Source organism: Zootoca vivipara, chromosome 9 (assembly GCF_963506605.1).
Source record: "Zootoca vivipara chromosome 9, rZooViv1.1, whole genome shotgun sequence".
NCBI lineage: Eukaryota > Metazoa > Chordata > Lepidosauria > Squamata > Lacertidae > Zootoca > Zootoca vivipara.
Window position 1 is genome coordinate 76,859,427 of NC_083284.1, and position 13,892 is coordinate 76,873,318.

The window sequence follows — 13,892 nt, forward strand, 5'->3', positions numbered from 1 at the left end:
GAAGAATCCTTGGAAAAGACCCTGATGTTGGGAAAGATTGAGGGCACTAGGAGAAGGGGACGTCAGAGGACGAGATGGTTGGACAGTGTTCTCGAAGCTACCAACATGAGTTTGACCAAACTGCGGGAGGCAGTGCAAGACAGGAGTGCCTGGCGTGCTATGGTCCATGGGGTCACGAAGAGTCGGACACGACTAAACGACTAAACAACAATGTGCTTACAAATGGGAAGGTGGTCTTGTTAAAGTTAATGAGAGGCAGGGAATATTACAACTGATGAGGCAGGTTTATGTTCTGCTTGGATTCTTGCCCCCAGTCTTGGGGTGCCACGTAGTGCACAGAGATTTCCGGCATCTGTGATAGTGCTGGGGGGCTCAGCAGTCACTGTGGTGGGTGAGCATCATCACCGGATTTCTGTATTTTACTGTTTTGTGGGAAGCCGCCCAGAGTGGCTGGGGGAACCCGGCCAGATGGGCGGGGTATAAATAATAAATTATTATTATTATTATTATTATTATTATTATTATTATTATTATTCCTGCTCAGTGAGGGATTCTGGGGTGCAACTTGCAGAGCATGTGATGCACCCACTTCTAGTCACTCTGAAGCACAGGGTTTTCCCCCCAGCATAACCCAAAATGAGTTTTAAGCACGACACCAAGCCATATCATGGAGCAGGGCCAAAACTAGGATGAAGCATGTGGAGCATCCCTTATTGCCTGCTTGCATTTTCGCCAAAATTTGTGCTCCTTTCTGTTCTCCTCAGTTGGATAAGGCTTCCATTTTCTAGGAAGCCTCCTTGCATCTGATAGCATTTTTTACTCTGCTAATTAACCATGCAGGCATCCTCATGGACCGAGCAGTCCCTTTCTTGATCTAAGGTATACATTAAAATAAATATTTAAATAATGTATTCTTGTTGTTTGTCATTTTATTACAACTGCTGTTAATTTTTTACATGGCAAAATGCAGGCTTGGCTTAGGGGCATGTTTCATGTTGTTTGTCCCAAGGGGAAAAAATCTCTAGTTCTGGCCCTGATTCTCTGATGGAGGCCACTATAGCTATTTTGACATATGCAGGCACTACTGGCTTTTCAGAGCGTCTGATTTTGTTCCTTCTCAAGCTGTTCTGGTTTCTAGTGCATTTCTGAGCCCAGTTCAAAGCACTGGTTGTTATATTGAAAGCTCACCATTAACTACTTCAAGAGCTGCTTCCTAATGGGCATGTATTTTGTACATTGAATTAAATTTCCCTTTAAAGATGCTTTGGAAGTTTCTTTGTTCTGCTGAACAGCTAACTATCTTCTGCTCTTTGTTTCCAGCTTAGGAGCAATGAAAATGTTTGCCATTTCACTTGAAGAAAGTGCTCACCAACTAAATAAGCCAGGCAACAAGCAACCTCTGCTACGTTTTATCTGCAAATGGCATAACAGAGGAAATGATGGTTCTCGGGTCCATTTGCAAATGGCAATGGAAATGTCACATTGTGAAACTTCTCGCCCAGTGATATTGATGGGAGAAGGCTCTCTATTAGTATTCCAGGGGCATTCCTTGTGTGCTACCACTTCATTCATATTCACAGTTGCAATGAATGAACACAGCACATCCAAAAGCTACATATTGATCCAAATAGGCTAAGCCGAAGCAAGTGCCATCTACCCATTTCCTTAATTTTTAAGAGAATTAGAAAATACTTGTTATTGCAGCAATTGCTGAGCCTGCAATGTCACAGATCTGCTTCCTGTGGGTATGATTTGAGCCCAGCACAAAAGATTACCAAAAAAAACACGCAAACTGCCTTGCCTCGAGAAATGCAGCCTCCGTGGTCAACAGAATGGGCCTGCTCTCGGTTTTCTTCCCAGAGTTTGTAGCTTTGTCCATTGATCAGACAACACTTTTGCTTTCTGGGGTGTAGGTAATATTGTCAGTAAACACTCCCCCCCCCCCAGAAAACCTGCCTCATTTGCACACAGATGATAGGATGGTTGTTGTTTTTTTGCTTCCTCATTTCAATACTCACCATTTGCCAGAACTGAAGTGAGGTTGATAGCAGAGCATAGGGGTGGGGCAAGAGGAGGGAAAGAGGAAGGGGAGACCTGTGAGGTTTGGGGTGTGCTTTCTCCTTCAGAGTAGCAAGTCATTTCACACTCAGCTTCCTTCAACCGCCCAGAGCTGTTTTGCAAGCTGCAAAAGAGAGCATTCCTCTTTTGGCTTCCGTGTGCTTGGCAGCCAGAGCCAACTGGGCTCGTCTCCGTCAAAGTTTTGGTGCTGTGGGGCAAGCCTGCCCAAAGGGGACCTTTCCAGGAGCTCCTCATGACACACCTGCAGTTCAAAGATGCCTTCTGGGTAAGTGCCAACAACTTTATTTTCACCTTCATGGAGATAAAGGAGCAACACTGGCTGGCTGCGTGGTCTGAATTAACCTGGTGCCGCACTGTCACGATTTTGCCTGCAAGTTTGGTTCAGTGCATTAGGAATGTTTTCGGGGCACGTATGCAAACTGGTTACCACAGGAAACTGCGGAAGGGGCTTGTTTAGGACACCTGAATCCACACAATGAAAAGGTAAGGGACTCCTAGGCTAAGCAAGGAAGAGGGTCTACTTATACTACGTACTGTATAGTTAAAAGAGCCACTTATTTCAAATTTTTAATTGCTAAAAAAAGAGAAGGAAATGAACTCTTAATTTTTTAAAAAAATTAAAATTTTGAACGACTAAATTCTTTCTTGGGGATGCTGGCAGAACATGGGTCTAATTTTCATTGCAGTCGACAGCTCATGTTTCTATCTTATGTGGTACTTTTTATGTTAGATATACAACTTTGCTAGTGCAGCTTTTATCCGGGTGGCTAAAAGCTCATGGCACCACACAGAGAGTGTCTTATGCAAAACTCGAATGCTATTATGCAAAGGTTGCCCCACCCTGGTGCTCAGGTGTCACCCTTGAATATCTTGACCATTCCCGGTTGGTGGTTGTTGTTTCTAAAAATAAGGGCATGAAGCACCCTCCTCCATCAGACCAAAGGTCCATCAGATGCAGCCCCCTGTGATGTCCAGTGGTCCAGCCAGATGCCTTAGGAAACCAGCAAATGTGTCATGGAGGAAACAGCCCTCTGCTCCTGTTGCTCGCCAGTACTGGCATTCAGTGATATACTACCTCTGAATCTGAAGGGTAAATCCAGCCCATGGTTCTTCAAGCTTGTGTCCCCAGATGTTGTTGGACTACAACTCCTATTATCCTTCTTCTTCTTCTTTGGCAATCACTTGTAGCTGAGTAAGATTGTCTTCCATAAACACAGTTTTAACAATGCGTCCATAAGTGACTGTGGAGGCCAATTCTGGATCCACATGTCCTTCCACAGTGGGGACATTGGTTTCCAGGCAGGAGTTGATCACAGTGTGGATTTGCCAAGCATGCCTTCCTCTTAGCACGTTTCTCCCTTGCATCCTGAGATCGAGTTTATTCAAAGCCCATAACACCTTTGGTAAAGGCTGTTCTCCAGCTGGAGCACTCACAGGTCAGTGTTTCCCAGTTGTCTGTGTTTATACTACATTTTTAAAGATTTGCCTTGAGACAGTCTTTAAATCTCTTTTGTTGACCACCAGCATTACACTTTCCATTTTTAAGTTTGGAATAGAGTACTGTAGTTGCTTTGGAAGACGATCATCAGGCATCCGCACAACATGACCAGTCCAACGAAGTTGATGTTGAAGAATCATTGCTTCAACACTGGTGATCTTTGCTTCTTCCAGTACACTGATATTAGTTCACCTCTCTTCCCAAGTGATGTGTAAAATTTTTCGGAGACACTGTTGATGGAATCTTTCGAGGAGAAAGCAGATGGTCCTTAAGAGTCGTTTGGAAGCAATCCTGCTTAATGGGATCTTGAAGGGCTTGAGTGTTCATTTTGTGCCTTGGTTTCCTTCCTTGAAGCCTGCGTTGAGGTATAATCTTGATAGCAATCGTGGAGCATATTAGTCGGTGATCTGTCCAGCAGCCACCAGCGTTCGTCATAGCTCTGGTAAGGAGCACATCACGGCGATCTTTAGCACGGACAATAACATAGTCTAAGAGGTGCCAGTGGTTTGACTGAGGATGCCTCCATGAAGTTTAAAATTTATTTTTCAGTCGAAAGAGTGTGTTGGTAATAACAAGGTTGTGTGCTGCACATATCGTCAAAAGTAAGATTCCGTTCTGGTTGCTGTTGCCAACTCCTTTCCCAATAGTGCAGGCCACAGATCAAAATCTCACCCAACTCTTGCATTAAAATCACCCAGGAGGATAATTTTATCTTCCTTAGGTGTCTCTGATAGGACGGTGTCCAGCTGAGAGTAAAACTTTTCTGTCTTCATCGGCATCCAGTGTTGGTGCATAAGCGCTTATAATAGTAGCCCTATTATCCATAACCATTTGGCTAAGCTGGCTGGGGATGATGGGAGCTGTAGTCTGAGAACATCTGGAGACCCAAGTTTGAGAAACACTGATCTAGCCAACATGATGAATGGCCTCTTGTTTCTGGATGTAGGGGGCTTCAGGCTATGTTTCTATTTCATTTTGCCTATGGATTGGCCATCACAGGAGAAGACTTTTGGTTTGCGGGTGTCCCAGAAGCAGGGACATTTTTCAGAATTCTCATTCTGTGCTATCGTGTACAATTAGGAGCTACAGGTCATGCTGTGTGGACGTACCCTGGCAATTTCCCCATCACAGGACTGCCCCAAGACATGTTGTTGTGTCAGAACACCAAGTGGCAAGGCCCTTGCTGCCTTGATAGCACATACAGTAGGGTCCCAAGTGTGGTCATGTCGGGAAATCTCACAATAACTTCTTTCTCTCCCGCACTCTGTTGCAGTAAAAATGCAACATTTGTCACTATTTGCTGCCTTTCCTTTAGATACAACAATGGCTGCCTGAGGCCAACGTGATGTGGTTATTAAAAGTGTCAGACCAGGACCTGGGAGACCAGGGTTCGAATTCTTACCCAGCCATGAAACTCACATGGGTGACCTTGGCTCAGCCACCACCTCTCTGCCTAATTTACACCACAAGGGTTTTTTTCTGGGTTAAAATGTGGTGGTGTGGAGAGATCCATGAACACTGCTATGAGCTCCATGAAAGAAAAGTGGGACATATATGCATTGTTTGTGGGGTCCCACAACTTCCACCAGTACAGAATTCAGCATCCTCTCTAGTCACACCAATGGCTTCTGCCAGGGGGCCTTCTTACCGGGAGCCTCCACCCCTCTTGCTGACCAGCACTTCGCCCAGTGAGAGCAGCAGCAGGGGGTCAGGTGAGGGGAATCAGGAAGTGAGCGGGACGGAGGTGTCAGGGCTCAGCGATGTTGGAGAGCCCCTGCGCTGCCAGGACCAAGAGGTGGAGGGGAGCAGGCAGCCCTTTCCAGCGCCCGAATTAAGGTGTGCCACCAAACGTAAGGTCGGGAGGAGGCGTTTTGGGGTGCCCAAACTCTTGTGCTGGTCTCGTAGCCGGAAACGTCCACTCCCGGATTCTGTGAGTGACTGAGAGGTCATGTTTTCTGCTATCTCTGCATTGTAAATACTATGCACAATAAAACTCTTAAAGACAGAGCGGACTTGGGCGTCTTTACTCAAGAGTAGCCGCAACAACACCCTTACAGCTTCTTACGAAAAAGGCAAATGTGAGATGCTTGGGGAGACTGAGAAAGCAACACCTAGCAGACTGAGAAAAAGCTGGATATTAATGCAGCTAGGTGGTATCCTGGTATACTTTGAATATTTTGCATATTGCATATTGTCATATACATAATCATCAGCAGAGAGAATCAGAAGATCCTCCTTTTCTTTTCTTTTCTTTTCTTTTCTTTCTCTTATTTAGTTTTTTGTTTTTCTTTAATTCTTTTTCTCTCTCAGTTAAGTCTATATCTAAGCTTCATTTTTTGAAGTTTCCTATCTTGGATTGATGAAGATGCTTCTAGGAAGGTGATGGATGATAGAGAGGATCTCCCAGGGTGGGAGGCTGGGGGAAGAGGGGGAAGCTCCCAGGTGAGAGCGGGGAATAAGGGTTAAGATATAATTGTAATAGTGGACCTGGCTTTTATTTTATTTTATTTATTTTAAGTTTTCTTCTTCTCTTCTTTTTATTTTCTTCTTTTGCTTATTCTTGCTTCTGCCCTATGTATCTTCTTTAGATTAGTTTGGCTTTCATTGTATTGTATGTTGAAACCTCTTAATAGAATAATTCTCTTAATAGAATTTTTAAAAAACCAATTAGGTACCGTCCTTTGTATTATAGGATGGTGATCCAGACTGCATTTCTACCCTGCTCAGCTGCCTCACACCTGGGTGAAGACGTCAAACATTCAATCCCCCACATTTACTAACTCTAGAAATTATGGGGGGTGGGATCTGGCACCCAGGAATTATAGGGGAATCTCCCCCCCCCAATTCATAACAGGGACTTTAACCATCATAACTGAAATGAAAATCTGTACTGGCCTGCCTTTCTTGTGCTGCAAATTTGGCTTTGAAAAAAGCTTCTACTAAAAGCAACAGAAACTCCCCCCCCAACAAAACCCAGCTGCTTTACTGTGGTCTTTCTAAAATGCAGGTGCCTGTAATTAAATAAATAAAAACAGGCTTGCCATGTGCAAGAGACACCCTGGACATTCTGTGCACTGCTTCTTATGCTTGGTTGTTTCTGTGCCTGCCCAGCCCCAAGTCAGGTGACTTACGTAGCAAGTGAAAGCATTTGGTAAGAAGGAAATGCCTTTTTTTAAAAAAAAGGCTGCTAAACAGGAAAGCTAAATTTCCACCTTTATGATGATCTATTTTCCGTGCTGTATTCTTTGAACTAGGAAAGTAATCTTTCTGTTTTGGCTGTGGTGGTCTCAGTCTGACTTCTCTGACATCCAGCTGGCAGGGGAAGGGCCTTGGTTCAGAGGTAGAGGATTTATTTTGGAGACAGAAGGTCCCAGATTCATTCCCTGGCATCTCCAGGTAGCTCTGGGAGAGACCCTGAAACCCTAGATGACCACTGCCAGGTCAGTGGAGACCGTGCTATGTTATGTGAACTAGCAGGTCTGTCTTGGTATAGGTGCCTTTCTGTGTTCCTGTATTATGTGGGCCTGTGATGCTACCAAGTCCTTTCAATACCTGCACTGGCTATGGCTCCTGGAGATCACATGATTGATATCCTGTGGAACTCGCTCCCACAGGAGGCAGGATGGCCACCAACATGAATGGACATGTTCATGGAGAAGAGGACTATTAATGGCTACTCAGACAGCAATGCTTCTGAATGCCAGTTGCTGGAAACCACAGGAAGGGAGGGGGCTCCTGGGCTTAAGTCCTGCTTGTGGGTTTCCACGGGGGCATCCGGTTGACCACAGTGAGAACAGGATGCTGAACTAGATGCCCTCCCCCTTCTGGGCCTGATCCAGAAGGCTCTTCTCATGTTCTTATGGGTTAAGGCAGGCATAGGCAAATTCGGCCCTCCAGATGTTTTGAGACTACAATTCCCATCATCCCTGACCACTGGTCCTGTTAGCTAGGGGTGATGGGAGTTGTAGTCCCAAAACATCTGGAGGGCCAAGTTTGTCTAGTCCAGTCAAAGGCAACTATGGGGTGTGGCGCTCATCTCGCTTCAGGCTGAGGAAACCAGGGTTTGTCCACAGACAGCTTTTCCGGGTTATGTGGCCAGCAGGACTAAACCACTTCTGGCACAATGGGACACCTGATGAGCGCCAGAGCGCACAGAAACGTGTTTACCTTCCTGTCCCAGTGCTACCTATTCATCTACTTGCACTTGACATGCTTTCAAACTGCTAGGTTGGCAGGAGCTGGGACAGAGCAATGGGAGCTCGCCACTGTCATGGGAATTCGAACTGCCAACCTTCTGATCGGCAAGCCCAAGTGGCTCAGTGGTTTAGACCACAACACCACCCACTTCCTATATGTTCATATGACCCTGGGCTAATTAGCCCTTTATCTGACTGGTTGCAATGCAGTTTTTCATCTTCCTGTATTCTAAAATCCAGTGTACTGTAATTTCCCTGGGGGGGGGGGGGAACCTGACAGTGGCTGAGCCCTGTCTTGAATCTGATGATTCAAAGGCAGCCTCAGAAGGGGATGGGCGACGTGGCTGTGACCGTTTGGCACACCAGGGCCAGCAGCACCAGCAGCGGCTCCCTCCAGCAGCCTGTTCCAGAAGCTCAGAGCCCTCGAGGCAGGACACTCCAGGGATGGCGAACACAACTGTAGGTTTGCTTATTCAGTTATTTTTTTTGGGGGGGGGTTGAAAAAAAGATGCTCTGAAAGGCATTTTATGCCATGGTGCAATCCATTTTCTTTTTAAATGTTGGCTGGGAAATATCCACGGTGCTACTCTACCAGTGTGTTGTCATTGTATCTACAGCACAAAACCTGGAAACAGCAGCACAATTCCTACGTATGTTTATTCTGAAGCAGGTCCTATGAATTCCCTGGCGCTTCCTCTCAGGGAAGTGTGCTTAGTACAGGATGGTGGCTGCTGGAGACACAGCCTTGCCTTTGGTGCCCCCTCTGTAGGGATCTTTTCCACAGGGAGACTTGGAGGTGCCCCCCCCCAGATCATTTTTGGAGACAAGTTAGGATGTGTTCCATTTTTTAAAAGAAAGCCTTAAAGGAAGAGTTGCATATGCCTTAGGCAGCTGTTCCCTTCCCCCCCACCCCCCACCAGTTGCTGCTGGACATGTGTGGCATGTCAGACTAGGCTTAGGGAGACCCAGGTTCATATCTCCACTCATCCACACGACATAGGGCCAAACGAGAAGCGACATTAGAAGTGATAGGACATTTAATGGGCATTTTTTTAAAATGTATTTTTATTAAAGATTTTATTGCTTTACAAAAGTATGTGCAATTTTTTTCAAGTAACATTTTTTACAGATTAGTTTCATTTCTTGAGACATTAGTGTTACATTAGGAAGACTAGAGGGGAAGAGGTAGAGGGGGGAATGGTGAGTGGGGGTGGGGTCGGGTGGCAATGTTTCTATTTTACTTAATGTATGTGTGGGGTTTTGTGTCAACGTTGCTTGTGCAGGTTCTCTGCTATTCACTTGAGTTCCTTTGGTGGTGAGAGAGGTTGGCTTTGGCCTAGCGTGTGGTTGTTCATTTGTGATTGGCTGTGGTGAGCTTTGTCTTCATGTGGAGTGGGGTGGGTGGGTGTTTTGGATCAGGTTAGCCATATTGATTCATATGCTGTTGATGGATTCTTGTTGTCTTGTTGGGCTGTGTATGTGATAAAGGGGAGCCATACTGGGGTGAAGGCGTCTTCTTCTATTTGTCCCTGTGTCAGTTTGTTAATTTTTCTAGTAAGGCTGTTTCTCATATGGCTGTTGTCCAGAAGAGTTAGAGTTTGGGGCATTCCCACCACATGTGGAGGTATGTGCCTGTGGAGGTGCACCATCTCCAGCATTTTGGTGAGGTTCCTGGGCATATTAGCGCTAATTTTCTTCTTGTTAGGTACCACCTGTAGATGAGTTTCAGAGTGAGTTCTTTCGTTTTTGTTGATATGGATTTAAAGGGGAGTTTAGACCATATTCTGGTCCACTGAGTGGAGTTAATCTCATAGCCTATGTCATCCTCCCATTGTTTTTTATTGCATCTATGGGGTTCGTGGGATTTTGGAGTAGTATTTTGTATATTTTGTATATTACGGATACCATCCCTTTGCTGTGTCCCTTTGTTGTTAGGAGGAGGTTTTCGAAGGTTGTCAGGGGCGTAGTTGCTGCTGATTTTACTGCTGGATTATTTAAGAGGGTGTGTAATTGGTGGTGTGTTAACCAGGGCATTTGGGTGTCTTCTAGTTTGTCCTGTATTTCTTGCGTTGACAAAGGTTTGTTATTTTTATAGAAGTCTATTAGGCGATAAAAGATTTTTATCTGGAGGTTCTGTGCTGCGTGGTGGTATAATGGGTGGTGCGCCAGGGGAATTAGTGGGGGTGGGGTTGGGGATAGTTTGCCTATTTCTGCTTTCCATGCTTTGAGCATGGTCTGTGTGTACCTGTTAAGCGTTGTGGGAATTTTCCTTAGTTTGTTTGGGAGGAGTGGGCATGCTGTGGTGCAGGTATTTTCATTTGTGTCTCTCTCTAGGTGTGTCCATTGTTTTGTCTCTTTAATTGGCATTTTTTAAAAAAGGAAATAGGCACCATGGGAGGCCCAAGCAAGATTAGGTGGGCAAAGAGGAAGAGTTTCACCTCTTTCCCCACAGTGATCCCAATAAACCCCTTCCTTGCTGCTTTTTGCAAATGGAGGGAATCTCCTGCTGGGGGCAGTGGAAAGGGTTGATCTCCTGCTCCTTTTCAACCATACATCCCATCCCATCCCATCCCATGTTTGTTTGTGTCTTGCAGCAGCTGTTTCTGTATTTTAGACCTGCAAGGTCATGTAAGATTGTCTGGGGAAATTTCCACCCCTGGAAGTGATTATTTGCTTTTGAATCACCCCAGGAACAGGCGTCTTTGCCCCCAACCCCTTCACCTGCAAATGGTGGTTCATGGCGGATGGTGGCTGTGGACGCTCAGGCTTAGTGACCTGGGTCTGCCCTCTCAAGATGGTCTCTGGCCTCTTCAGCAGCCTTAGCTTTTGCAGCTAGAGTCAGCCAGCCACCTCTAAGTCTGGAAAAGGAGACATAATTCCTAAAGACTGACTAATCTAGTTGTTTATGTGGTGAGAATGGTTTTACCTACTGGTAACTGGAATTCAAAATTTCCATTTCCTAGTGTAAAGAATTCACTGTCCATGCTGGGTACGATGCACTTTTACAGCGACTGCTGGATGGGAGGAAGATGTGCAAGGATGTGGAGGACCTCATCAAACAAAGGTAACTGAAAAGGGTAATTAAGGAGGAGCACTGGCTGCCCTGTTGGGGCCCTGGGCGCACCATGGACTAAGATGGAGCAAGCCAATGGACAACCCAACCCAATAGGTTCAAATTGTAAGGAAGGAGATTCCAACTAAACATTAGGAAGAACTTCCCGGTGGTAACCTTCATTCAATGGTGGGATGGACACCCTCAGAAGGGGGTGGACTCTCCTCCACTGCATTGCAGGGGGTGGACTAGATGACCCTTGGATATCTTCCAGCTGTATGGTTGGTAGTAGTGGGCCACTCTGTCCCTCCTGCAGCAGCTCACTTGGTTTCTGGGCTGGCTGCAGAGAGACCTCTTCCTTCCTGGCCAGCTCAGAAGCAGAGCAAATTGCTGGAGGAGGGACAGACTAAGAAGTTCCTCCTCCACTTGCTGTTCCTGGCTGAATAGGGAGTGGGGGGGGGGAGGAAAAATTGCAAACAAGCAAAGACACTGAGCTGGAAAGATCTAGTGTGGGGTAGAGATTAAAAGTGCCAGACTAGGACCTGGGAGGCCAGAGTTCAAATCCCCACTTAGCCAGCAAGAAAACATGCAATATGATCCAGCTCCCCATTAGGTTTTGGGATGAATTCAAGGTGCTAGTCCTGCTGGTGCAAATCTATGGGTGCACCACCTTCTCTGGCAGAGGGCCACAGAGGAACCTCCCTCACAGGGAAGGGAAGAAGGGAAAGAAAATGGGGAAGCGGGGAACCACATATGCTGCCTTGCACTCCTCTGAGTGGGGATGAAATTTGATACCTGTGCTTGCTGAAACAATGCCATCCTTCAAAATGTGCACTTCTTTGAATTTTATAGCACAGTTCTTGGCTGAAGTAGTAAGTCCAGGGGCTACGTGACTGTTATTCAAAAGGAATGTGCAAACATGCATTGTATTAGGTGAGAGGTGCTTGGGGAAAATGTGGCTATTAGGCAAAATTGCAGAGAAATATAAGTATGCATTAGAAAAAATTCACACTAAGATGCTGATTAATTTTCATGAGGACTTGAAAACCCACAACCAGGATTGGAGCACAAGAGCCCTGTCTCCCCTCCTGCGGTTTCCAGCATTGCTGCCTCTACTGTGGAGTCAGAGCAGAGCCATCCTGGCTAGCAGCCGTTGATCGCCTTCTCCTCCATGAACTTGTCCAATCCTCTCTAAAGCCATCCAAGCTGGTGGGCCTCCCTGCCTCCTGGGGAGGGAGTATCAGAGTTTAACTATGTGCTGCATGAAGAAGTCTTTCAGCTGCGCTGAGGTTTCCAACCTTCAGCTTCAGGAAAGCAGTGTGATCTCCCCAGCCAGTGCTCCCTTCCGTCCCACCCACCACCATCTTGTGGCCCCCGTAGGAGCACAGCCCCCGAGAGTAAAATGTACTCTCCCAGTGTCCTGCTACTGAATCATTATACACTCACAAGTGACACAGACCCCTGTCATCTCTCCAGAGCTATTTTAAAACATGTGAGCAAAGTTTTCTTCCTCCTGATGGAAACAGTGGCTTCGCATAGGCGCCAGAGTGGTTAACCTGCTGTGGGTGGAGGCAGAGTGAGAAGCGCAGGTGGGTTTGAATGGCTCTGGGCCCCTGGAACAAATTTGGGGGGTGGCTTACGTGGGTTGTTTAAGGGATGCCTTCCCCATCGTCATTCTAGTTTCTCCCGCCTGGAGCTGTTGGGAGCTGTAATCTAAAATATATGGGAGGCATTAGGTTTGGGGACGTGTTTTTTTTTGGGGGGGGGGTGACCTCCAGGACATGAAGCTGGTCAAATGAGGTGACGCTGTGGGATGGTGAAGGGGTGAGATCAGCCTTCTTAACCTGGTGACCTCCATGTTTTGGACCACAGTTCCCATCAGCCCCAGACAGAATGGCCAATGGCAAGGGATGATGAGAATTGTAGTCCACTGTACAACATCTGGATGGTGCCAGGTTGGAGAAGGTGAGTAGGGATGGGTCATTTTCAGTTTCTCTCAATTTCTCATTTTCGCAGTTAAATTTGATTCAGATTCTACATTATGTCGCCATAGACCTGAAAAAGCATAACAACCACAACCATACAAGTGAAATAAGCAAACCGGTTTAGCTGGCTTGCTCCTCCCCAAGCAGTTACAATTGTGCAGACACTCTCCTCTGACTGCCATGGCATGCAAAACATACACTGATTTTTTGGGTTTCCAAGTTCTAAGTCCAGAGGTAAAAAAAAGAGAGCTGTCACCAGGCAAAGGGGGACATGACAATTACCGTATGTGATGTGGTCTTCAGTGCTGTTTGGGTTTTGCAATTCCTGCTAGCCCTAACAGACACACACACACAACGGACAGTGCAGTTGCTTTTGCTGTTCTGGGCACAAGAAAATAAACAAACAAACAAACAAACAAACAAATGTCAAGTTCTCCCTTTTTTAAAGGGAAATTCCCTTATGCTGAATAGGCTTCCTCGCGAGAAAAGGGAAAACTTGACAGCTATGCTCCCTTGTGGCAGATTTTGTTCCTCCAATAGTTCTAACAAGAAACTGCAATTGTCAGAGAAAAGCAACTCGATCACCATCTAGCACAATCAGTGACTATGGTGTGTCACTTTGCCGTGCAACTGTTGCACAGTGCTCACGTCACAATGCTCATGTCCGCTGCATGTCTTTAACTCTGCAAAGGTGAGCCTTTTGCAGCTGTGCAGCGCAGGTGCCCATGTGGCCTTTTTGGAAAATTCCACCTACTCCTCCCTCCCAGCAGCAGTTCTTAATCACTGCAAGAATCCCATTCTGTTTTGTTTTCATTTATGGGGTGTGCACCTGCCCCTTTCCAATACTGGCTTGCGCCATCTCCCTTTTCTTACTTTGAGGGGCTTGTTTTCAAATGTACCCAAATAGTGACCAGTACAAGGCCTGTCAGGGCAGGAGACCCCAAAATATATGGGAGTTGGTATTCCTTTAGCTTCAAATAATGAAGTTTTTTCTTCTCTTTTTGCAGGGCACAAGCAGAAGAGCGGTACGGGAAGGAGCTGGTTCAAATTGCTCGGAAGGCAGGAGGCCAAACAGAAATCAA

The 13,892-nt window shown here is 46.1% G+C and overlaps 1 protein-coding gene across 2 annotated transcripts in view; it reads left to right on the plus strand.

Annotated features, from left to right (window-relative positions):
- The first annotated feature begins 2,123 nt into the window (after positions 1-2,123).
- PSTPIP1 (proline-serine-threonine phosphatase interacting protein 1) overlaps positions 2,124-13,892 on the plus strand; it is a 50,972-nt gene continuing 39,203 nt past the window's right edge. The window contains exons 1-3 of one of the 2 annotated variants that reach the window (XM_035112177.2): positions 2,124-2,344; positions 10,737-10,837; positions 13,818-13,892. In XM_035112177.2, coding sequence (XP_034968068.2) covers positions 2,312-2,344; positions 10,737-10,837; positions 13,818-13,892 — 209 coding nt within the window. In that variant the 5' untranslated portion in view covers positions 2,124-2,311. Of the gene's footprint in view, positions 2,345-8,078; positions 8,233-10,736; positions 10,838-13,817 lie in introns of those variants that run through there. The other variant, XM_035112178.2, reaches the window with a different exon arrangement.